Source organism: Aspergillus niger, assembly GCF_000002855.4.
Source record: "Aspergillus niger supercontig An04".
In the NCBI taxonomy this organism is placed as follows: Eukaryota; Fungi; Ascomycota; class Eurotiomycetes; order Eurotiales; family Aspergillaceae; genus Aspergillus; species Aspergillus niger.
In genome coordinates, this window is record NT_166539.1 from 100,875 (window position 1) to 124,546 (window position 23,672).

The 23,672-nt window shown below is 49.8% G+C and overlaps 11 protein-coding genes across 11 annotated transcripts; 6 read left to right on the forward strand and 5 right to left on the reverse strand.

Annotated features, from left to right (window-relative positions):
* Positions 1-2,408: 2,408 nt before the first annotated feature.
* Positions 2,409-3,500, reverse strand: An04g00490 (uncharacterized protein; the record flags this gene model as incomplete). Its single annotated transcript, XM_001401376.3, has 1 exon — positions 2,409-3,500. The coding sequence occupies one exon, from the start codon at positions 3,498-3,500 to the stop codon at positions 2,409-2,411; it is 1,092 nt and encodes a 363-aa protein (XP_001401413.1).
* A 969-nt stretch (positions 3,501-4,469) lies between these two features.
* On the reverse strand, positions 4,470-7,089 carry An04g00500 (uncharacterized protein; the record flags this gene model as incomplete). Its single annotated transcript, XM_059747258.1, has 6 exons — positions 4,470-5,444; positions 5,501-5,752; positions 5,805-6,544; positions 6,625-6,670; positions 6,749-6,825; positions 6,858-7,089. 6 exons carry the CDS (start codon positions 7,087-7,089, stop codon positions 4,470-4,472), a joined length of 2,322 nt encoding a protein of 773 aa, XP_059600432.1.
* A 667-nt stretch (positions 7,090-7,756) lies between these two features.
* Positions 7,757-8,722, forward strand: An04g00510 (uncharacterized protein; the record flags this gene model as incomplete). The annotated part of the gene is made up of 1 exon (XM_001401378.3): positions 7,757-8,722. The coding sequence occupies one exon, from the start codon at positions 7,757-7,759 to the stop codon at positions 8,720-8,722; it is 966 nt and encodes a 321-aa protein (XP_001401415.3).
* A 110-nt stretch (positions 8,723-8,832) lies between these two features.
* An04g00520 (uncharacterized protein) lies at positions 8,833-9,725 on the forward strand (the record flags this gene model as incomplete). Its single annotated transcript, XM_059747259.1, has 2 exons — positions 8,833-8,898; positions 9,009-9,725. The coding sequence occupies 2 exons, from the start codon at positions 8,833-8,835 to the stop codon at positions 9,723-9,725; spliced, it is 783 nt and encodes a 260-aa protein (XP_059600433.1).
* Positions 9,726-10,006: 281 nt separating this feature from the next.
* On the reverse strand, positions 10,007-12,455 carry An04g00530 (uncharacterized protein; the record flags this gene model as incomplete). Its single annotated transcript, XM_059747260.1, has 5 exons — positions 10,007-10,046; positions 10,100-10,476; positions 10,533-11,268; positions 11,338-11,560; positions 12,107-12,455. 5 exons carry the CDS (start codon positions 12,453-12,455, stop codon positions 10,007-10,009), a joined length of 1,725 nt encoding a protein of 574 aa, XP_059600434.1.
* Positions 12,456-12,965: 510 nt separating this feature from the next.
* On the forward strand, positions 12,966-13,368 carry An04g00540 (hypothetical protein; the record flags this gene model as incomplete). Its single annotated transcript, XM_059747261.1, has 2 exons — positions 12,966-13,010; positions 13,093-13,368. The coding sequence occupies 2 exons, from the start codon at positions 12,966-12,968 to the stop codon at positions 13,366-13,368; spliced, it is 321 nt and encodes a 106-aa protein (XP_059600435.1).
* Positions 13,369-13,843: 475 nt separating this feature from the next.
* An04g00550 (uncharacterized protein) lies at positions 13,844-14,428 on the reverse strand (the record flags this gene model as incomplete). Its single annotated transcript, XM_059747262.1, has 2 exons — positions 13,844-14,035; positions 14,219-14,428. 2 exons carry the CDS (start codon positions 14,426-14,428, stop codon positions 13,844-13,846), a joined length of 402 nt encoding a protein of 133 aa, XP_059600436.1.
* A 479-nt stretch (positions 14,429-14,907) lies between these two features.
* On the forward strand, positions 14,908-15,665 carry An04g00560 (uncharacterized protein; the record flags this gene model as incomplete). The annotated part of the gene is made up of 4 exons (XM_059747263.1): positions 14,908-15,006; positions 15,114-15,234; positions 15,311-15,406; positions 15,487-15,665. The coding sequence occupies 4 exons, from the start codon at positions 14,908-14,910 to the stop codon at positions 15,663-15,665; spliced, it is 495 nt and encodes a 164-aa protein (XP_059600437.1).
* A 229-nt stretch (positions 15,666-15,894) lies between these two features.
* Positions 15,895-18,063, reverse strand: An04g00570 (uncharacterized protein; the record flags this gene model as incomplete). The annotated part of the gene is made up of 1 exon (XM_001401384.1): positions 15,895-18,063. The coding sequence occupies one exon, from the start codon at positions 18,061-18,063 to the stop codon at positions 15,895-15,897; it is 2,169 nt and encodes a 722-aa protein (XP_001401421.1).
* A 693-nt stretch (positions 18,064-18,756) lies between these two features.
* An04g00580 (uncharacterized protein) lies at positions 18,757-19,740 on the forward strand (the record flags this gene model as incomplete). Its single annotated transcript, XM_001401385.1, has 1 exon — positions 18,757-19,740. The coding sequence occupies one exon, from the start codon at positions 18,757-18,759 to the stop codon at positions 19,738-19,740; it is 984 nt and encodes a 327-aa protein (XP_001401422.1).
* A 1,167-nt stretch (positions 19,741-20,907) lies between these two features.
* Positions 20,908-23,128, forward strand: An04g00590 (uncharacterized protein; the record flags this gene model as incomplete). The annotated part of the gene is made up of 4 exons (XM_001401386.1): positions 20,908-21,586; positions 21,696-21,982; positions 22,036-22,160; positions 22,210-23,128. The coding sequence occupies 4 exons, from the start codon at positions 20,908-20,910 to the stop codon at positions 23,126-23,128; spliced, it is 2,010 nt and encodes a 669-aa protein (XP_001401423.1).
* Between the last annotated feature and the right edge of the window lie 544 nt (positions 23,129-23,672).

Sequence of the window (23,672 nt, forward strand, 5' to 3'; positions counted from 1 at the left end):
GAGCTACTGGGATTGGGCCTTTTCCCCCCCTCTCCCCCCCTCCTCACCTCACCTGCCAGCATTGCATTGGTTAGGGCGTGGGATTCGTCATGCATGAGTGACACCAGGAGGCTCAAGAGAAAATAGAATTAAAATAAAATAAAAATATTGGCAGTAGTGTAGTATGCAGATACGGAGTCGGACAAGCTGAAAATCGGTGAAATCCGGTTCCTTCCTCCCCCTGTGGTTTTCCGTACAGTAATTTATTCTCAATATCTGAGAGGAGAAGAAGAAGTGGCTTGTTGATTGGTGGTAAGAGCTGGCTGGCTGGATGCCTTGCCTGTTGAAGCTGGGCAATGAATGAATGGAGGATGGGATGGGGGCCTCATGACTCACTACTCTACCAGGGACACAATAACTAACTAACTAACTAATGAATCCTTCTGGATAATCATGAGTAATTTTGATGGTCTAACTGACTACTCCATACAGGTTAGTTATCAGTTGGACGCCTAATGCGTAAAGTAAAGTTCTCATCGTTTATTAATTCTTGTTAACGCCACGGAGGGGTCATAAACCCGCATGACAAATACGATTGCTACATAGTTGGTTACAATACTGAGTCTACATTTAGCATACCAAGGACAAGGACACGGACGGACAGAACATCCCTCCGACTCCGAACGGAAGGGAGTCAGAGTCAGGTCATCACTTTAATTTTCCCTTTTTTGTTTTTTCGATTTACCCGTCCAGGGTCTGAAGATTACGCTCGACCAAGTCGGTCGGTCGGTCGGTCGGTCGCCCGGCCGGGACCGGCTGAATACTACTAGTTCGTTTTGAGATGATGGTGCCATTCTAGACTCTCAGTTACTGCTTCTTATCATCCTATCGTCCGTAGACTTGACACAACCACGTGTGATCCTGCGATCCTTCGTTCTTCATCTTTGGTAGGTGCCTAGCCGTTTAAATCATGTTTCAGTTTAGTGATGTAATATATGGAGATAATGAGGTGTCTGATACGATAACTTGAATAGGAACTAGCTATTTGTAGTAGATGTTGGGATGCCTATTGTTATTGTGCACGGAGCATGAGTCTGATCCCAGGGTCCTTCCACATGTAGATATCGTTGCTGGTTACTGCTACATTGGTTGATAACACCGAGGGGATAGTTTGTCAGTAGGTTTGTAGTCACTCTAGGCATTAATATTCCTGAATATAGGCGCCTACTACTGCTACTAATTCGGGCATCTACCTTTCTCGGCGTTATAGGGGATCGTGATGGTGGAGAACATATATTTGATACTCTTGTATATAATAGACTATATTACTCCGTATATTAAATATAGCACTATTCGCTAGCTGCATGGGGGATGCTAGGGTAGTATTCTGAGTATACCTTTTTCCTGATTAGGAATTACCCTACTATCATATTACTCTTTATGTATCTGTCTGGCTGTGCGATGCTTGTGGAAGGCCCTAGCTATGCATGTGCTTTATCTCTGAGGTGAATTAGCGCCGGAATGAGGAAATAGGCAGATACGGGTTGATGATGATGTAGTTTATCGTCTCAATGTGTACTAGTTATGCGCTTCAATTACAGCTACGATCAAATGTGATGTTTGATCTGCTTTGATACTGTTGCTGTGCTCTATGCTAGGCAACTCTGAACATTAAATGTAGCTTAAGATGAGGATAAATACATCTGCCTATTCAGGTGGATTCGGAGGTAGGTAGGTGCAAACGTGGGATATACGCGTATCCGGTCTCAAGAATACAGGCACCTAAATGCACATGAACTGTACGAGTATGGTATGTAATAGCCAATTCCGCATGAGTCGGATGATGAAGCTATCTATCGGGCAGGTAATGGATGCGATAGAAGTCAACAGGCTTAGTGGCTTGTTACTGATGAACCAGAGCGAGTGTATTCAAGAAAACCACCGGGAAGAATTTATTGCATACAAATTAGAGAGTTGATCACTGCGTCAAGCATGTGCCTACGTCCATGGTTATTTACTGCACGTCCATTTATCAATTCATACAATCGTACTTTATCCATGATTCTCCTCTGTACTGTATTCGAACGTGAATCTGTACGCCAAAGACGAAGAAACTCGACTCAACGACGCCTCGATGCAGGTCAACAGGATGAGCTGAAACGAACATTGCGAACTCAAGCGAACAAGGTCAATAGACAAGCGTGGTAGAAGTTGTGTAGGTTTTGCGGGAGATAGGGATGGCGACGAGTAAGAGATAGTGTGGTAGGAAGATAGAGGGTAATGATTCCAAATATTTCACTAGATGGAGCACAGACAGGCAATAGAAGGAGATGAAGAACATAAGAATATTTAGATAAAAAAAAGAACAGAAAGGATTGAGAAAGGATAACTATCCCAACAAGGAAAGCACACAAGACAATGGTGACACGTTATCCAGCCTCCGCTCCGTTGATGCTCATCTGGTTAGGATTGTATCGCCGTCTGCGCATGGGCGCCTTTTTCCTTTTCGCAATGGCGGCACTCTGTGCGCTGCCGGGGGCGCTCCCCATTTCCGTGTCCCCATCATTATCAGCATTATCAGCCCCCCCGTGCAGCGCCTCGTACCGTGACAGCTCATCCAGTTCCCGAATATCAAGAGGCTTCATCCGCAGCCACTTCATGCGTGGTCCTGACCGTGAGCGTTCCGACACGCGGAAACCATAGATCCGGGACTCGTAGATCCGACCCGGTCCAAGACCCGGGCTGAAGTTGATGGTACGCACGCCGTTGATCTCGACAGGCTGGTTGGGAGGAGGCACATCTGGCACGACTTGGTTGTTGATCGAAGAAGATGTCAAGGAGGAGGAGCGGGTCGGTGATAACGCGGCGAGGGAGCTGTCCAGCCGGGGTCCGATATCGAGGTCTGGGAAGGTCATAAAGAACAGGCAACCAAAGGTAGTTCCAAAGAATGCTCCATCGACTGAGTGGAACCGACTGTTCGGGGGCGTGTACAGATCTTGGCAACTAGGGCAGAACAGCTTGACCGTCTCTTGGCCAGGCGTGTCGGAACGGCCGACGGGCAGAACCTTGCATCCATTGCAATAGACTCGCGGGCAGACACCGAAATGTTGCATTTCGTACTTTTCAAGCATCTGCTGGATACCGGGCCGTGAAGTGATGTAGCGCTGGTGGATCAGTCCGTAAAGCAATTCGGCGGAGCTCTCAATAACGCTCAGATCACTCGCGACTCGTGCATGCCTCCGTTCCCCTGCCCTGCGGTATCCCGGCGGCTTCTCGTCTCCTAGAATCTCGTCCTCGTCCTCCTCTTCCTCCTCCTCTTCTTCATCCTCCTCGTCCTCCTCGGGTTCCACATCCAGGATCATTTCCAGGGCCTCCTTGTACATAGGCACCTGCGATTGCAGACCCGTCAGGTTGAAGTCATCTTCGATAAAGTCCTCCGACACTTCCGCAAAGAACTCATGACCCATCAGGGAGCAAAACGAGGAGATCCAGGACTCCGGGGCCCCTTCCGAAGACGACATATCGAAGGAGTCGGACGCGGACGACGAGGGCGTCGATTCAGACAGTTGACTCAGATCCAGCCTGTCTAGGCCGTCGGCCAACGCCGAACCTATCTCTCTCGACACGTTGCCGAGCTAAGGAGAGAAACGACTGCGAAGTATCTCGTGCGAGATGAAGCGCCGATTAAACCTGCACCAGATGTAATAAAATCTGGTACAAGGTTCCGAAGTCGTGAGCCCTCCTGTGGTAGGAAGGCAAGAATTGGGTGGATAAGGTATAATGGGACTGCAGATGACGTCCGCTGTAGGGCTAATAGAATGACAGGGTTGTGATGAATGTCGCGGTCATGACAGTGTGCGGGCGGGCGAGCGGGCGGGCAGATTGTTGTGCGATGAGGGTGTGTTAACGCGACTGAATTGAGAGCGGGACTCTTCAGCAAACGATGTCTCCCAGAATCACTGACGGCCACAAGACATTAATAGAGATTGATAGATTTGACCCGTCCAGATGATGGTGGATAAGGATGGATCACAAATCTCCCTGGCTCTCTCTCTCTCTCTCTCTTTCTCTCTTCCTGAATCGATCGACGGAGGATGTCGAGGGGCTTCCGAAATTAGGTTCGTGGGGCGGTCGGGAAAGGTGCTCAAACACGAAGAGGGAGCGATAGATAAGGCAGCTAGACGACGGCAGAGTGGTGAGTCGGGGCCCAAAAGATAGACAACAGAAAGACCGATGTCTTCAGATGCAGAGAAGGTGGGTGGCCACACCAACAGCGATTCACAAGTGGAACATGTTCTGGGATTGGCTTTGGAGGAGGTTGGCGACCGAAAGTCACCCGCCGCTGGCTTTCCCTCCCTCAGTCACGTGGCGATCGGCCAGCCTCGACTGTCCTTCAGTCTCTCTCTACATGGGGATATGGTTATACAGGACAATGACACTTCATGCTACGATTTGAACAGTCGTGACCACTGTAGATCTGATCTCATCTTCTAGAACAAATCCCGGATCACCCGTGACCATTCGCCTTCATCTCCAAGCACTCCCGAGAGCCCCTCCCCCGTGTTCTGGATCTCCCCATCATGACCTACAAACCCATTGATCCCCTCGGCCGGTGTCCCAGAAGCCATAAAGTTCCCAAACCCGCCTACTGCCTCAAATAGATTCGTAAGCTCATGGCTCATCTGCAGCCCGTTGAGAGGACTGTTGCCAAGCTCGCCGATCCCATTCATCGGGCCATACACCGACAAGTCTTCAATTTGGTGCCCTGCTAATCCGGCCATGGCCACTGCTGCACTGGAATGAGGGTCATTTGAATCCGACCCGAAAGGCCGCACAAGCACTCCCAGTCGTTCCCCGATCTTTCGAAGTCCTTTGATTGCCTTCCAGAGACGCTTCGAGACGTAGGACTTCGTACTGAACCCGCTGATCAAGTTCAGTGCCATGTAGAACTCATCCCGTACTTGTCGGTTGAAGTCTGCCGGTGCATGGCAGACAGCAAGGAAGAGGACTGCCAGAGCAGCCACGAGGAAATAGTTGAAGGTGATCTGTTGGCTGCGGTATATGTCGGATGTCTGATTGAGTCGAGTGAGCACGCGGATGGTATCTTTTGCAACATCCACCACCGTTTGAGCATGACCCTTATCCTCGGCAATACTTGCTGCAGAGTGGAGGACGGGGCGGTAGATGAGGATTCGGAGCTGATTCATGCGGAGATACAGTAGGACCCTTAATCGCCTCAGGCCCCGGTTGGCCGAATCCACATGACCATTCTTTGGAGACTCGATTGGATAAAATTTCAGGGCATCTGGGACCTGTTTGTACCACTGCAGGATCTGGTAATCCAGATAGCCTATCTCATCCCGACGTATGTCCGTTGTACCCTCAGAGCCAAGCCCCGAATACCAGATCTTCGAGCTAATGCGATTGTATGATATCATTGATTTCAGATACGGCAATGAAGCATCCTAGAGAGGTTATTAGCAGCTGACCAATAAAGACTCCATTAAATAGTGTAACTCACCGGCTCAGGGAGGTTAGGGTCGATGTCTTCATCCTGGATGTTGAAAGGCAGCCCTGTCCCGAGACTCCATCGTCGGTCCAGACTATAGACTGTCCAGAAAGTCTTCACCACGGCAGGCCATTGGTCTTCATCCGGAAACATCTTGTTCAGGGCATCGCGCCGATGCAGACCCATCTCAAGACACATGCGTGCGGCCAGGCCGATGATGCGATAAGCCATGGCATCATCGTCCATGTGAAAATGGAAAGTTGCCTGTTGTTTGAACGGGTCAGCGCAATCCCAGTGCATATAGTGATATACCCACAATCATGCCATATAACTGGATTGTCCTGATGTCGAGCGTATCCCAGAGTTTGGATTCAGCTATTGGCTTTACGCTCAGATACAGCCGCTGTCCGAGCTCGCTTTGGCCGCCCCCCTCCACGACCAGTGTTATAGCAAGTATCATCTTCAAAAGAACCGTGTTGTCATCAGTAAGACCATCAGCACCAGGCAAGCCCCGTTGCGCAAACCCCGTGCGTATCGCAGATTCCATGAACGTGTATAGCAAGTTCACTTGCTGAGCGATCTGGTCTATATCAACCAGGGGATACATGATACCAATCTCCTCTTCATAGACACGACACAGACGCAAAGCTTCTTCTCGCTTGATGGACCATATGGGATCCTTGGTGGGATGCATTGTGAGAAACGACGGGCCCACATGGGGAGGGGAGCCAGCCGGGGTGACCTGGGCCGTGGTCAAATCGTCTGGTATCACTTCCTCGGGCGGGGCGATGCCCATGTTCTGTAGACTAGACCTTGCAACGTCGAAGTTAAAAGCTGAGCTGGTTGGCCCCTGGAATCGGGGATGTCTTATGCGTGGTTTGCCCAACGGGGCATGCATAGGAGTGAACACCGATTGCGAGCCATCACGAGAGAAAGCGTCAAAATTTGGGGAGTCTATGGACGACCTTTGCGACCGAAGATCCTTCAGATTGGTAAAAAGACTATTTACCTGTTCCTGTAATGTCTTTATCTGGTCTGTCATCGACCGAAATTCCCTGGTAGTGGAGGACTGGTCAGCTGAGGATCAAGATGGGCATACTGCGGGGAAAGAAAGCCAGAGGTGATGATCGACGTACTCGGAGTCTTTGAAGTTATTATTGCAGCAGTTTGGGGCATATCGACCTATGGAAATAGTAAGTCGCGTCTGCCATGTGTGTTGAGGGAGCTACAGCGAGGAGCTACAGCGCAAGCCTGACTGACATTCGAGGTTAAGGTGTCCACAGCGTTGACAGGGTACCTGGCCATTGCATTTGATCTTCCGCCTTTTGCATTCGTTACTAAACGGGAAATACAGAATTAATCAGCTAACAGATAAGAGGAAGCGTGCTAAGCCAGTGATGGGAGAGGGTCAACATGGGTGGATGGCAGCGAGCCGAATCATACCACGCAATGGAGATGTAGCGATTCCGCTTGGAACGAGTATGAGTTCCGTTGGCGGGTTCCGCTTTCCTCTTCGCGGTATCAGCGTCCGGAGTGGCATTCTGCTCGCCAGAATCAGGCTGGGGTGGTGCCATATCAACCTGCGGCGACTCCGACGACATTTTGGATGGAAATCAAGTTGGGACGATTGGTTGTTGGCGCGAAAGAGAGCAGCGACCGGTGCGGAGGGATTCCTTTCGTTTGCTCGATGGCGCGCGGGGTTTCCGTTTCCCCAGATGGCCGGACCGGGAAGGGATCGCCGACGAGGAGATTCAGGTCCTGCACATTTAAATATTCTTATAAGCTAATGGGAAGTCCCTAGCTGATCCTGACGGTGGTCAACTGTGGTTCTGGTCAAATGACAGGTTTGTTGTTTGCCGTCTAATTTCCAATTGGGTTGTCGAGGTAAAAAAGACCGAGCGAGTTCTGTCCTTGGTTTTATCATCACCATCACCAGCTGACATGGCATCCTTATCAGCCCTTGCTTGTGTTATTGATAACTCTACCAATTACGGTTTCCTCTGAAGAACCACAGTAAATTTATCTGAAGAGATACTAATAGTAGATGAAATCATAATAAGAATCCAAATTTAAATGAAGGATGAAGAGCTACAAAGGGCAAATCTCAAGCAGATCCACCGGCAACTGGTCAATCCCAGTCGGGGCGGAAATTCCCCGATCTGCACCTTGTCAAACCGCACGTGCAGCAGCATCCAAGCAACACTGAACAGTGGATGCGGAGCTTTCCCAACCCACTTCTTTTGGATGACAGAACACTTGGTCTTCTGAATGAAGCTCCAACAATGTCTGCCCAGCAATAACCCCAGGGTTTGGCAACGTCTGTCGTCTGTCGCCCTCCGGTTCTCCTCTTCAAACCAACCACGACAACAACGCTGCTTCACCTCCACGACATCCCGCTCATATCGCCCCCTAGATAGCCTCAACGATGCCGACATAAACGACTTCCGCCAAAACTACTTTACTCCGGAACGTCCTACAATTCTCCCTCGGGGTTCTTTTCGTGATTTCCCCGCCTTTGAGCGTTGGTTCGAGCCCGCTCCGACCGAACCAAATGTATCTCAACTGAATACAACTTACCTTGCCCAACACGGAGCCGACGCCTTCGTTCCTCTGGAACTCACACAGCTAGCCTCCGACGGCGCCGCCGGGACAGGAGCAGACGGGCTCACCTTTCAGCAATTTCACGCACCGCTGAGTCTGTTCCTTGATTGGATTCGTACCGCAGAGACGCTCGAGACACAGTCCGCTCGGTTGTATCTAGCGCAGTGCCAGCTCCTAGATCTCCCCCAGGTACTCCGCGGTGACTTTCCAACACCTGAATTAGTAGCACAGGCCGGAAAGGGTGATGTCTACGACACGAATGTTTGGATCGGATATCCACCTACGTATACGCCTCTCCATCGGGACCCGAATCCCAATCTCTTCGTTCAACTCGCGGGACAAAAGGTTGTGAGACTTTTATCGCCTGGCGATGGACAGAAGGTATTTGGGTCCGTGAGACGGCAGCTGGGACGAAGCGGAGGTCGCGAGGCTGCTGCGATCCGAGGAGATGAAATGATGCAGGGCCAAGAAAGGGCATTATTGGAGCAGGCTGTCTGGGATGAGGAGAAAGCTGTGCCGGGGCTAGATGGGTATGAAGCACATCTCGAAGCGGGTGATGGAATGTTCATTCCCCGCGGATGGTGGCATAGTATCAAGGGCGTTGGGACAGGGGTGACGGCTTCGGTAAGTTGACTATAAGTGTGCGCGTATGACTCTTTTATACTTATCTGATCAACAGGTGAATTGGTGGTTCCGCTAATAAGCAGGGTGTATGATGGATAAGTAGTTTTGTAGATATGGTAATGTACGGAGCTGCATCTATATCGGAACAGATACAAGCTACAGCAAGACAGCTTGACAAAAGAAAAGTAAATTATTTCACCCAGAAATAAGTTCAATAATATGCACAAAAAACACAACCCAATCTACGTAACTCAATACAACAAATAGATGGGCAATCTGTACGCTTAAGACTCAGAACGTACCCAACGTTCTAGAATCCTCTTTTCGACTCCGCCCGCCTTCACTCCACATCCCAAGATTTCGTCGACGACATCATCATCCTTCCTTTCTTTTAATCAACCAAATTCCACCCTCACCCACACTCCACAACAACCAAACAACCAACAGAAATAATATAATGTACATGTCCTCAACCCTCACGCGCGCCTCACTCATCAACCTCCTCCTAACCACGACCGCCCGCATCGCACCCGCATCCGCAACCGCAACACTCACAACCACAACATACACACCCCGACACTTCCTCCACCAAGCCACACTCCCCCTCCACCCTCACTGCTCAGCAATCCATCTCTACAACAACGCAATCACCACCACTACCAATAGATATCAAAAGGAGCAAAGCTCTCACTACTCCACGATGAGCACACCCAACGACCAACAAACCCAAACCCAAACCCAAAACCAACAAGAAGGCGATGACCAACAAAAACCCATCCTCGCCCTTCCAGACGCCGAATCAGCCACGAAACTCGACGTAAGCGGGGATGGATCAGCAGTTGCATTGGACCACCTGGGTCCTGTGGTGGTGAATCAGGATGGCACGTTATCGCGGATTTCGAATTGGGAGGCCATGACGGAGATCGAGAAGAAGAATACGCTTAGGGTATTGGGGAAGAGGAATAAGATGCGGTTGGAGGCGTTGAAGAAGGAGAGGGGGGAGGGGAATTAATTTGATGCTGTGTCGTTCATATGGAGTGGGATGGGGTGGTGGTAGAGGGTGGATGATAGATGATAGATGATAATAAGGGGGATGTAATATATTATATTGGAGGGGGTGGGATATACCTGTGTCTTGTATGATATTCTATAGGGCTGGACTATGGTTGAGCGATTTCATTGTTTATCTTCAAAGTCGTCTTCTTGTTCATCTGCTAAGGAAAGAAACGAGAAAAGAACTTCTATCCAGACAGCCACCCAGGTTTTCTCTATGCATTGTCTCATGATGCTGGTTTAACCAAAAACCATATCGTTGAATCTCGTAAAAGCGTTACTGTGTACGATACTTAGTTTCCAGACCATCAGAAGTATACCAGATAGACCTACCTTGAAGGTTCCTCCACATAATTCCTCGTATACACATCCACTTCTTCGACTCCAGTGACGATATCAATTTCCTTTGGGCTCAAAAACTTCGTACGATGCCAGAGTTTCCATCCCACGTAGATGACAGGAAACACTCCGATCATGGTATACGAGAAGAAGAAAGTCGGGATGTCCCAGTTGCCAGGTAAGAAGACCGTGTAGCCGCTTATGAAAGTCATGACGAAAGTCGAGACTAAGGCAATGTAGGCGACATAGGGCTGGCCACGACTCTGGTAGGGAAGGGATGTGCGAGGGACACCCTGTGCCATGAGAGCTTTTCTGAACCGGGTGTAGGTGAAAGTAATGACGGAAAAGTTGATCAGTTGGGATGCAGTGACCTGATTTGTGTTTCATCAGAATTTGCGGAAGAAGTAAATGATGGGAAAAGACTCACAAGATTAACGAACCAATTCAGCACGACAGCTGACCCATTAGAAACCTGTAGGAAAGCCAACAGCGCAAAAACGAACACAATCAAGACGCAGTATATTGGCACACCGGTTTTTGTACATTTGGTGAGAATGCGCGGAGCCTTGCCATCCAGAGCAAGACCGTACAGACTTCTGCTGGCGCAGTAGACGTAACTGTTTCCGGCACTGAAAGCAGCGAGGAGGACCATAGCATTGACGATGTGTGGCAGGACGGGAATTTTCAGCCGGTCCATGGCGACAACATACGGTGATGCGGCTGCACCAGGCAGGTCTTTTTCGTACGCAGCAGCCAGGTCAGGATCGTTGTAGGGAACTAAGATACCAACGCAGAGCACACCAAGAACGAAAAAGGTGGTGAGTCGATAGAAGATGCCATTGTATGCTTTGGGCAGGATTTTGCGGGGGTTGACTGCTTCACCGGCAGCCATGGAGACGTAGTCAGGACCGGCGATCGTGAAACTGGCTTGGATGAGGCAAGCAAGAAACCCGAGCCATCGGCCTAGATCTCCAGTCTTGTAGTATTCGTTGAATGCCCCAGGGTTCTTCCAGTAGCGGAATCCAAATCGATCGCCAAGGGGGTTGCCTCCGAGCATCACAATGAATGTAAAGAAGATCAGGCCCACACTAAGCAAGACCTTGCTCAGGGAAAGCCAGAATTCGGCTTCGCCATACCACTTCACTGCGAAGATGTTGAGTAGCCTGATACTTGTTAGCTTGAACTGCTTCAAGTTGCACAGGAGGTATGCTTCGATCGAGAGCATAACATACCCAAAGAGCACAAGCACAATTACAATGATTCCGGCGACTGGGACCGCATCGCTCCAGTAAGTGATAATCAGGTTACACGCTGTAACTTCAAATGGCACCATGGCAGCTTGAAAGATGAAGAAGTTGTAACCGGCAGCAACCCCAAAGGCCTCGTCAACGTATCGAGTTGCAAAGCGGATAAAGGGCGAGGAAATGGGCAAATATGTGACCATCTCAGCCAAACCTAGCATAGGTATTATCTTAGTGGAATGCTACTTCAAAGGGAACAAATGCGCGAGCCAAGTTGTTGCGACGGAATCAGAGGCCATTGGGAATTCGGCGCTTTGGGGCATGCAGATAAAATCGCACAGGTCGCAATTGGCAGCTTTTGTGTCGCTGGCGGCATGAGGGAAGATAGGAAGGGCTTCAAGATCGCAGGGAAAGGGAATCCGTACAAACAGTTATACATAGAATGACAGCGGACCTATATATAAACGAGGTATAAGATTCCATAAATTTAGCAGCAATATGCACAAGGCAAGGCCAGGCAATCCCGAAATTCTGCTGTCTCTAGGGTGGAGCACACATCAGGAACAAGGAGGAAAAGCTGACACTGCGCTATCTACGTATAGTGCATGAGGTGTCTGATGTTGAAAGACATCCTTGCAGACGCTGACCATTGGGCGAAAGCGAGTTCCTGTACTTTGTGCTTCGGCTTCCAGAAACTTACCAATAAACGACGCCTTTTGAGACAGTTCACAAGATGGGAATTGCAGCACCGTAAGGGAACAGCGAAAGACAAGAGAACAGAGTGATGGGATCAAGACTAACCAGATAATAAATGCGATGAAGAGACTAGCAGGGCCACCCTCCATCAGTGCTTTGCCAATCTGGACGTACAAAACGGTCCCGATTGTGCCGCCGATACCGATAAGCTGGATATGCCTGGGCTTCAGCTTGCGGTGCGTATGGTCGTAGGCAAGCTTCTTCGATTCATCTTCGACTATTTCTTCACTGTCGCGAACGACAGCATCCTTCTCAGTGCGTCCCATATCGGATTCTTTACGTTTCTCGCTAAATCCTTGAGGGCCGATTGTGGGGGAATGCCCCTCGGTTTGTATAGCGGATGTAAAAGCCATATTATGGCTAGAATTCATCAATGCCCCGCAGTGGGCAGCTTAAATTTATATATAAAAAAGCAAGTTCAAGGACATTGAGTGAATTGTGAGGCATGGAATAAGAGGAAAGGAGAGCTGTTTCGTAGAAAAAGAAAGCGGGCGAAGGGAAACCGCGAAGAAAAATGGTGGGCTAGCTAGACCGGTCAAGAGCCGTTCTCGCCATGCGAATATCCCTCATCATGGGGCATTATTCGGCAGAAGACATTTTAGTCAATTATGGTCTAGGAATAACTCGTGCAAAGGGAATCAAGGAGGCAAATCACAGCGCGGAGGCCGACTTGCAGCTTCGGCGACTCCATTCGGGGCCCCCACAATGGCGGGCAGATACAGTTGTGCGTGGCGTTTGAGCAAAACATGGTGCTCGTTATTTTAACCTTGTCCTTCCTTGCTTGCTGTTTCTACTTTACTTGATAGTATTAATCCACGCTAACAACTACTTACACTACACTCTCCTATCGACTCGAATTCGTAATGAATGATAAGCAACCTGGGAAACTAGCCACACATTCTACACTGGTGTGCTAAGTCAAACTCTATATGGAGTTATCTGACCCTATCATAACCTTCTGCGTCGGATACTACTATAGATACAACACAGACAGATCGGCCGTCGAGGTGTCCAATCAGATTGAATTACGATTTTCGTGTAACCCATGATCAGGGTCACTTTCTGCCTTTGGATGGAAGCGACGAATCTTTGATATTACAAAGTAGAGTAAAAGCGCCAGGCAGTCACATCAGCAAGGCAGATGGCAGCATCCAGGAGACGATTGTATGCCAGGAAGACATACCCCGGGGTTTTAAGGTCTTCGAGTCTGACATAGGAAGCGAAGGCTATGATAAGAGCTATCTAGGCCAGAACCAGATGTGGTAAGGCACATTTGTTGTGGCACCGCCGGATTTGGTTGGCAGGTATCAATGACTGCAGCCAGTCGCAGATATAGCTGGTTGCAGCTGAGTATACTACCAAGCCAAATGGCACGCACGGTAGATAAATGCCACGGGCAGCAAGGGACCCAAATATGAGGGGCAGTAGGAAAAGTTGAAGTTAAACCTCGGCCGGGGATGGCCCGCCCTAACTGTTTTGGGGAATTGCCGTGGCATTCAGCCGGGGGGTCACATGAGTGAATCCAGATTGTCAGTTGACAAGTCTGGTATGAACATTGGTGGCAGAGAGGCTGTTGTGAGACTGCAGGTTAAACAAATGCTTGAAACTGTCAAAGGAGAATCCTGCATTGCAGGGTATAAGACATTTTAACTCGGCTTGGACTAACCAACGATGCAGTAGCAGCTAGGGTTCCATAGGTTTGGCGCGGCCTAGGCCGTACATGATACTAATCCCAGACTGACTAGAATGATAATACCGAGTAATCCTTGTTCCAGCAAGCGCCCCTCTGATTGCCCCTTGATATAGCAATTGTAGTCATGCGAGTCTCTGCTCCAGCCTTCCCCGCGGCGACTTGTATCCGTGGGATTTCAAGGCCCATAAAGGAAGAATGGATTCGGCGGACATAATGCGATTTTGAGGCACTTCCCCATCCCTCATATCTCAACTATATTTCCCCAGCCTCGTGATTTCAACACGTATGGAGAAGCATTTCACGCCATGACGCCAGGCAAGGAAAAAAGGCCACTAATGAGAAAAAGGCACAGCAGACTCATGCGAAAATATCTTGTGTCATTGATCATGTTCGCATCTCGGTTTGGGTATTCTTATCCGAAACCTTCGTTCCAACTCCATGTTGAGTAGGCGGTGCCTTCCCTAGCCAGGCTGGAGGGAAAAAGCCGTCGTTGTCTTCGTAGTGGAGGTAATGCGACAGTTCGGACTCCTCCGAGATCGATCTGGGGTCTCTTTCTGCATCATTGCCATAAGAGTCTCGAGCAAGGGATGGGGTCTGGATGGCCCTCGGTCGACTACTCTGATGGGAGGACATTGTGTCCGTTCTTTGGGAAGTTCCTCGTGATGAATATGATAACAACGAGGCCTAGAATAGATGACCCAGTTCTGTATACACAATATGAAAGAGTTTGCAACAGTTGTAGACTGAGATGGATGACATGTGTGGTGCTTGCTTATACGATAGACACAGTTGTCCATCAGGGAGGCGTCTTTGACGTCAGAAGCTGGTACCAATCACGGGATTTCCAGAGCAGGCAGTCCTCTACAGATGCGGAAGGGGCTCGCCCGAGTTGCCCAACCAAACTATTACGATCACGTTGTTACAGATCACTGGCATCAACTTTACTCCTGCAAGCATATCTCAGAGCAACTATCGAGACTGACCCTGGACTAGGCGAGTCTAAACCTACCTAGGTTCAGGGGCAGTGGATACTCCAGAAGATGGTAGTGAGTCGATGTCTCGAGAGCCAATGAAACTAGCTGTAAAAGGTACTACTCATCCGAGAAGACGAGATGGGGACTTACGATAACATCACCGAGCCGCGGACGGTAGCTGCCAAACGTCGACCCACGGTTTCGCCGCTCCGAGCTCTCCCCGCCTGCCCCGCGCCTGTTTAACCGGCAACGAACCTCGTCCTTCCAAGGCTCCTGCTGCTAGACAACAACTTCCCAGCGAGAAAACCACTTTCAGTCCCTGAATAGAATTACCTGCACGATAGACAATCGTCACAATGGTCGAGCACGAGCCTGAGCCGAAGCGCTTTTCTCCTAAGATCCCTGTCCAGCTCGATCCCCCGAAATATGATCCCATAACCGTTGAAGAGCTGTCCAAATGTGATGGTGAGTTCTTCACACTGCACCTCCGAGGATACTCCAATCTGTTACAATTTCAGTACTGACAAATTAATATTTATAGGTACCGATCCTAACCGTCCCACCTTGGTTGCGATTAAGGGAATCGTTTTCGATGTGACTAGGAACCAGGCATACAGTCCTAGTGGGCAGTACCACGGTAAGCTATCCCATCCTGAATACAAACCTATATCTATGCCTTAGTGATTGTGAACGGGTGTGCTGATGTATATTTGCTAGTCTTTGCTGGAAAGGATCCCTCCCGCGCCCTTGCCTCTTCGTCGCTCAAAGCCGAGGATTGCAAACCCGATTGGTATGATTTGGAGGACAAGGAGAAGACAGTCCTGGATGAATGGTTCACATTTTTCAGCAAACGCTACAACATTGTGGGAAAGGTGAAGGATGCTACGAACTACTAAAGGAACAAATGGTTAGCAGTGATGCATGGAGATAATCAACCTTTCTGCAATGCAAGAATAATACCCGTTGACTTCACTCTTACGCGAGCTACTCTGAATAAAGAGCTGTCGGTGTCAGATACTTTCAACAATACAGCGCTAGAAACCAAAGAAATAAGCTTGCTGACAGATATCATTAGCTATTTACTCCATATATAACCCGCATTGACTTTTATCTATGTACCCGGCCTTAGGCCTTTCCTTTCCGAGATCTTCGCTGCATGCGCTTCTTTGCGATGATACGATTCCGCTTTGCAAGCTTATTCTGTTCCTCATCATCCTCTCCATTTGCGCCCTTGTCGTTGTTGTCAGAGCGCTTCCTCTTCTTTCCATTGGGACCTCCCTTGTTGTTCTTTGCTTCGTCCTTCTCCGCAGAACCTTCACCATCCTGCTTTCCTTTCTTGAAAGTACGGGCCTTAGCCTGCTGTTCTTGTCGGCGCTTGACGACCTGGGCGTTCTCAATGGCGAACTCAACGATCAAACGCTTCTTCTTGTCCTTGGCGTCCTCCGAACCAGTCGCAGGTGCCTCAACAGCATGGCCATTGAGCCATCTGAGAGCCATCAGGGCGTGGCGGTGGGTGTAGTATTCAATGAAACCGTAACCTCTGCTTCTTCCCGCAGCCTTGTCCTCGCCAACCTTGTGGCCGTCACGGGTTTCGAAGACGATCTTCGCTTGTCTCACAACACCAACACCCTTCTTCTTCCGCAACTGCTCTGCCTCTCTCATGATGTCGGCCGCGCGGTTCAACTCCTCCTTAGACAAAGGCTGCCGCAGACCCTTCTTCGCATCCTCTGCAAATCCGGCGATCGCTTGACGAGCGAGCTGTTTCAGATCTTTTGTGGTGACATGACGGGGAATATTACGGATCGACAAACGCGTCAAACTGAGATGGAGGGCCGGGTTCTTCTTGATGAAGTTCTGTCGTTGCTTATAGCTGTCCTCTCTCATCTTGATCTCCGATGGCGAAAGCTTCTTGTAGAGGGCGGAGTTCTGCGGGATGGTACCCTCGGAAAGAAGGTACAGGCGGCGCTTGTCGGTATCGCGGACGAGTCGGCGAGACACTCCCTCTTCCTCCAGCTGTGAAGCGCGAGATTTGCTCACTGCGCGGGCAACTTGTAGTACACGACCCTCCAAGGTATACCGTCCGGTGGGGTCGGCGTTTTCGTTCTGTAGAATGGAATGCTTGTAGGCGGTAGAGGCTTTCTTAGCCTTATCTTTCTCTGCGACAAAGGTATCTTGTTGTTTGGGGGCGTCGCGCACGCAGGCTGCTGCATCGTCGGGCTTCCAGAAGCAAGCAAAACCAGTACCACGAGGACGCTCGGTTTCGTGATCGACGACGATTCGGGCATAGCGAAGGGGACCGAACTGGGTGAAGTGTTCGTAGAGCATATCATCGTCACAGGTGAAGGGGAGGTTTCTGATGAAGATAGTCGAAGCGTTCCTTTCGTCTTCCTTATCTCCCTCTTCCTCATCCTCGTCCTCGTCCTCCTCGACATCTTCATCCTCATCAACGTCGCTGCCATCTTCCATGTCGTCGTCCTCGTCAGACTGGGCTTCTTCATCAATGCCAACTTCTGCTTCGATAGCATCCTCCATATCAGCGTCTTCTGACTCCTCCTTTACATTCTCCTCCTGTTCCTCCTGATCCTTTTGTAAATCCTCCCAGACGTTCTTCTCAACAGCCCAATCGACAGCCAATGTTCTTCCGTCCACCTCCTTTCCGTTCACTGCCTGCAACGCCTTCTCGGCGTTTTTCTTTCCGCGCAAAACAACGAAACCGAAACCGGCCAGTTGACTTCCCTTCTTAGGAAGGGTAACATATTTGACCTTTCCAAAGCTGCGGAAGAGCACCGCCAAATCATCAGGTTCCTTGATGCTCCACGGCAAGTTTCGAACGATCAGCTTAGGCGGCTGAGCAGCCGCCCTCTGTTCCTCTCTCTTCTTCTTCTGCTCAAGAGCTTCAGCCGAAGGCTTGCTCTTTCCGAGGTTCTCATCAACAACACGATGACGCGGTTGCGCGTATTCAACCTTGATCTTCTTGCCTTCAAACACGGAGCCATTAAATTCTTCTAGCGCAGCCTTTGCGTCTTCGATATCCGCGAATGTCACGAAACCGTATCCCTTCGATTGCTTCGTCTCAGGGTCTGTGACAGCAACGGCATGCTTGATAACGTAGGATTGCGAGAAATATTCTGTCAGGCTCTCGGTCGTCGTAGAGGCGGGAAGCGATCGGATGAAAAGCTCCCTCCTAGGCTGGTTGGAGGCCGGTGTCTCCTGTGCTGGCTTGTCGGTTTGTACTTCCATGTTGGACTCAGGGGCAACGCTGCCCTTGATCTCGCTGGCTTCAGGGGAACTCATCTTGGACTCGTTCCTCTCAGCCTTGATTGGTGTTTTGAGTAACCTTTTTTTTTGTAGCAAAATCAGCGGCAGAAAAATCCCGATGCCGTTTTCTGACTTTTGGAGGCAAAAGCGGGTCTGCGGGCGGTGAGAGGGGATGGGTCTCCACCATGCTCCATCTACTTTCATTCTACACATCAGTCTAGATCTTTCTTGTTACTGATCGTCTGCTTCGCGATACTTCTGTCTGCTGTTCTGCGTTCGATAACTGTCATTTGCAGACGGAAGACTCCTTTCACTTATGCCCGACGAGGTTAGCGATTTACAATGGCATGCGCTACACTGAACGAGACGGTATTATACTAAATTTGAAGGAATCGTATGCTCTTCCGTTGTTTAAAAGACGAAGCCAGAGACTCCATATAATCAAGGCTTCATATCCCTGCCCACCACCGCTAATCCTTTCCTCGTGGCACATATCTGAAAGGATGAACACCCAAGTCACATGATGGATCTACCACGTGACATATCTCATAATCACCAATCGGGAACCCTTGCACGGCCCACCTTTCACGGCCAAGGATGGGTGTAAATCGAAGCGATATGACAACATCCAGGGTCCCGTTCGCTTATAATCTGCGAAGGCACTTGATGCAGTAACTTTCTATTTCCTCCGAACCAATATCGGACGACACTTGGGGAGAGAAAGCAGCAATGGACCCAGTAGCACGTTCAGAATCTGCTACGCCCCGAGCGTCTGGTGCCTCGACGCCGCAGCCACCGTCTAAAGTCCAGCAGCCTAAGCCACAAGCACTCCCCAGCAGGTCTGGTCCATCTGCCATCCTCGTGTCAACGCGACAAAAAGGCAATCCGATATTGAATCACATCAAACTGCTGCCATGGGAATATGCAGATATTCCGGCCGACTATGTGGTCGGAAATACCACCTGTGCTCTATTTCTTTCCTTGAAGTACCACCGGTTACATCCCGAATATATCTACTCGCGAATTCGTCTCATAGCAGGAAAATACCTTTTACGTATTATCCTGGTTATTGTGGATATCCCGAATCATGAAGAAAGCTTGAAGGAGCTTTCGAAGACATCCATCGTCAATAACTTGACGCTGATCCTTTGCTGGTCTGCACCCGAAGCTGCACACTATCTTGAATTGTTCAAGTCTTCTGAAAACTCTCAACCTATTGCTATTCGCACGCAGCAAGCTCAGTCATACAAGGAATCTCTTGTTGAGTTCGTCACGACACCCCGAAGCATTAATAAATCAGATGCAGCAAGCTTGATATCTACGTTTGGGAGCCTGCAGAATGCGGTTAATGCCCAACCAGAGCAGATCAGTGCAGTACCCGGATGGGGTGAGAAGAAGGTCAGGCAGTGGTGTACTACAGTAAGAGAAGGCTTTAGGGCCGAGTCGGCGAAGAGGGTAACTGCCAGGGGAGGAATCGCTAGAGGTCATGCAACCGGGGTTGTTGAGGATCATGGAGACCGAACCTTCAATTCTTTGGAAACAAGTGAAGACAACGCCGCAGAATCAATCCTAGCAGATGCAGAGGAGGGTCGGCTAGAAACACGGAGACAAGCTATCGAAGAGCGACGATTGCAGGAGTCGAGTCAGCAGGAGGAAGAGATGAGTGAGGGCATCATGGCGGCTCTGGCGAAGTATCGACAGGACGGCGGTTGATCCCTTAACTAGGTGGATTCTGTTTATAACATGGAGACCGTGGTGTAGAGGGACATTGCCTTGCGGATGCCAACAACTAGCCCCAGCCTGTAGTCAAGATATTAAGCAAGAGACTGGAGCCAATAGTGCAACTCCTCATTGACGGTATGGGGGTTTATTACTCCCTTGTATGCCTTGAAATTACTGAGCGGGATTCGAGATGCTGCCCGGAGAGTCTACAGTGGGATGGGACAAGCTGCACGTGACTGATGTTAATGGAGTGGGGTAACATGTAGCTTGAATGTTTTTCCAAGCTAACTATCAACTTTATTGCCGACTCGCTTAGATTTACAATATAGGTAGGGCTGGTCAGCTTAGCGGGAAGTACTAGAAGATGACAGAAGCTTAGCCAAGATGCATCGGCCATTGGCGCACTAGACACCCATACCGTCAATAGTAGACCACTAGGGCATGATCGTGGATTACGTGTGTTCAGGCCATCAAATCAGAAGGCCGCCAGAGCTAATCAACCTTACTTTGCACTTTTATTAGTAGGAGTCAAGTTACCCCATGGGGAAGAAGGGATCCAGAATGTATTAAGGCAGGTGGAGTAGCAATGCTTATTTTGTAGGTGCCTGAGCCCCTCCCCAGCAGACACTGCCAGGTATTAGTGATCTCAAGGGGCATTTATAGTAACAAAATTTACAGCTTTTCTTCTCTATACTCCATGTTAAATCCATAGATAGAGCGATGTTTCAAAATTTGGGCGTAATCTCTATAATATTTTCCTTTAGTGGTTAGGGAGAGAGACGTGAAAGAAGATGAAGCGGTGACTATACGGCTGAGTCAGCCGGGAGATCATCACGTGGGGGCACGAGGGTGGGGGAAGCAAAGCCCAAAGGGGAAATCGGGCTGACGGCGAACATTGGAGTTTCGCCATTCTGTGCCAGTCCAACGACATTCTCTGCTATGCGCCATCTCTTGCGGCCACGGGCTTAGTTTCTGAAGCTTTTGCCCTATCGATTCCCATCGGGCTCCTCGGACAGCTCCACTGCCCAAGAGAGCTGCAGAAAGTACAGACAGACGCCTTGTTTGGTCTTCCCCACCCTTCGGCTCTTGCCCCCAGTCCCTAATTCCCGGGCCTGACCGGTACTACGCGTTTGCCGGGCCAGGCCAAATCATGAGATAATGGGGGAGGAGGGTAACCCCGACCCCGGAACCACCTCTAATAAGCCTGATCTTAAGTTTCAGAATGTGAATGTGGGCGCTGCCCCAGGCCCTGTGCCTGCTCGTCGTCATTCCAATGATCACAATAATCATCATGCAGAAGACCGCTCAGCTCCCTCAAGGAACCGGCCTGCCAGACCCGCCCAGCAATCTGGCTCCAGGAACTTCGAGTTTGTCCTAGTCACTGATCATGAGTCCAAGCGCCAGGTCCGCCGCCATGCCATGCGCCAGTACATGCATCAGCGGCGCTTGGACAGTATCGCGCGATTGGGGACAGCTCGTATACCTGGCGGTGGTTGGACCCCCCGCTCCCCGTCTGACTCTCAGGTACCCGAGTCCTCCCCATCGCTGGTGGAGGAAATCCAGGATGAGCCTGCTATCAAATCCGAAAAGGGTTCGCCGAGTAGCGAAGAGGACCATCCACCGCCTGAAAAGCCAAAGGGACCTGCGCGATTGCTCATCCCTAAATTACACAAGGTCAAACGTGAGGAGAAATCGCCTCCTTCCTCACTGGCTGTTCAAAAGCCTACACCTAAGGCTTTAGACCCCCTCATTACTCCTGGAGAAGGTTCCGTTCGAGACCCGTTTAGCTGCTATCCAATTCCGGTTAGCCATGCAGATCATGAATTGATCCAACATTGTATGTTATATTGCGCCGCAGATGTCATCCCTAGCCTAAGACGTTGCATGTGCATTTCAAACCCCTGCATATCACTTTGCTTCCTGACTGGAGCTTACACGTATGTTAGTTGTGGTCACGTACCCATCTATGATGTATAAGTTTGCCGATTCGATCGCGAACAACCCTATGATGGAGATATTTCGGCAGTTTGCCTTGCACGATGGCCTGCCGTTCCAGGCCATGCTCGCCATTGCTTCGAAGCACCGTGCAGGTGTCGAAGGCAAAACCGAGTCCGTCCAAAGTTTGACCCATAAGATGCGAGCGCTGCGGTTGATGAACGAGCGCATCCAAGCAGACTCTACTGGGCAGTATGATGGAACTATCTACGCTGTTGCCACAATGGCTGTTATTGAGGTATTGTGACTCGTTGCGTTTCGTTGTAATTGTATTTAACTAACACCCTGGAGAAATGGTCCAAGGATGCATCCATAGAACGGATGCATTTTAGAGGATTGGCATCGATGATTAGAAGTCGCGGAGGAATGCAAGGCATGCGGATCTCTAGCCCCTTCCTGGAGAAGGTGCTCTATTGGTAACTTTGTGGTTGTCTGTATGAAAGGATATCTGTTGACTGTCTTCAGGGTGGATTTTAGTTGTGCCTCAAAGGCCATTGTCAGCACCTCTCTACCCTGGACTGGTGCTATCTCGGCTACTCCTCCACTCGACTTCCTGGACCCGACAATTCACCTTGCAGTACCCCATGACTCAACTACCGCAGAAGACTCGGAAAGTCTCTGCGAAACTTTTCGCGCCTGCGAAGACTTTTTAAGATTCTTCCGCCGTCTCCGCGAACTAGAACGCTGTGCCCTAGATGCTCCTTACACTCTCTCACCTGATGCCATCCCGAAGCGCATCAACTATTTCACACCCGGCACGCAGCTCTACACGATTCTCACGATGCTCCCTGACTACGATCATGGAATTCGGGATATCCGTTTTATCGACGAATACACCTGCATGGCCTGTCTCTTCTTCCTGGCCATTGCTCTCCACGATTGCTACCTAAACTCAACCTCCCTCGACCCCTACATGGAATGGCTAAGCGTGGAAATCAGAAAAATGAATCCCTCCACCAACCCTAGCATCACCTCCGTCCTCTGGCTCTTCCTCAACAACGGCGGCTATCCGCCAAATTACCGCGGCGACACTAGTGCCCGGTGCTGGATTGTTTCCCGCATGGTCCGAGTTGCCAAGCGCCTTGAATGGAAACGCCACGGCACGATCTGGGACCGTCTCCGCCAAGTTCTCATCGACTTCATCGTCACTCAACAAGAATGCGCACTCGGATGCGACCAAATCGACGCCGATACTCTGGCCGCCCGTCAACGAAAACGTCTCCTTCATGTCCAGGACGACGCCTCCCCTTCTTCATCTTCATCTTCACCGGAATACTTCTGGAACGAGGCCCAGATGCGTGAAGATATCCTGAATTTTAGTTTATCCTCCATCACGACCCGCGATGTGGGTGACGATACTACAAATATACCTGTTTTCACTTGAGTAATCTTTTTCTTTCTCTTTCCTTTGGCCAATCCCTTACGCCCTAGGGCGTATATGTATGCTGCTTGCTCACATCGCATCAACCTCGTTCAGTTGCTAGGCGTTAATTTCATGAAAGAGGGAAATCCGGGATCCTACTGGATGGATAAGACATGGTGCAAATGGGAAAACATGGCTGGCTCACGCTTTTAACGAGACAAAGACAACAGATGATTGAATGACTGGTAACAATGAAGACGGATGGCGTTTTGGGCGCTCAAAAAACGGCAAATTGACAATGAAATAATGGGGTTATTGGGCTGGGTACTTATTTACTTACTGACTACGGCGTACCGTGTCAGGCTAATATGGTTATTCGGAGCCATTTCAGCAGGGCTCGAGCTCTCTTTTCTCTTGGAATGGTGGGCGGGTAGTGAGAGCGAGGTAGGGTTTGGTTTGGGTTGCGTTTCGTTTCAGTCTAGATTGGAGAGAAGGCAATTTAACTAGTTGGCCTAGTTAATAGTAAAATGAGTTATGTTGTGTTTAGCGGAGGTAATGACAGAAT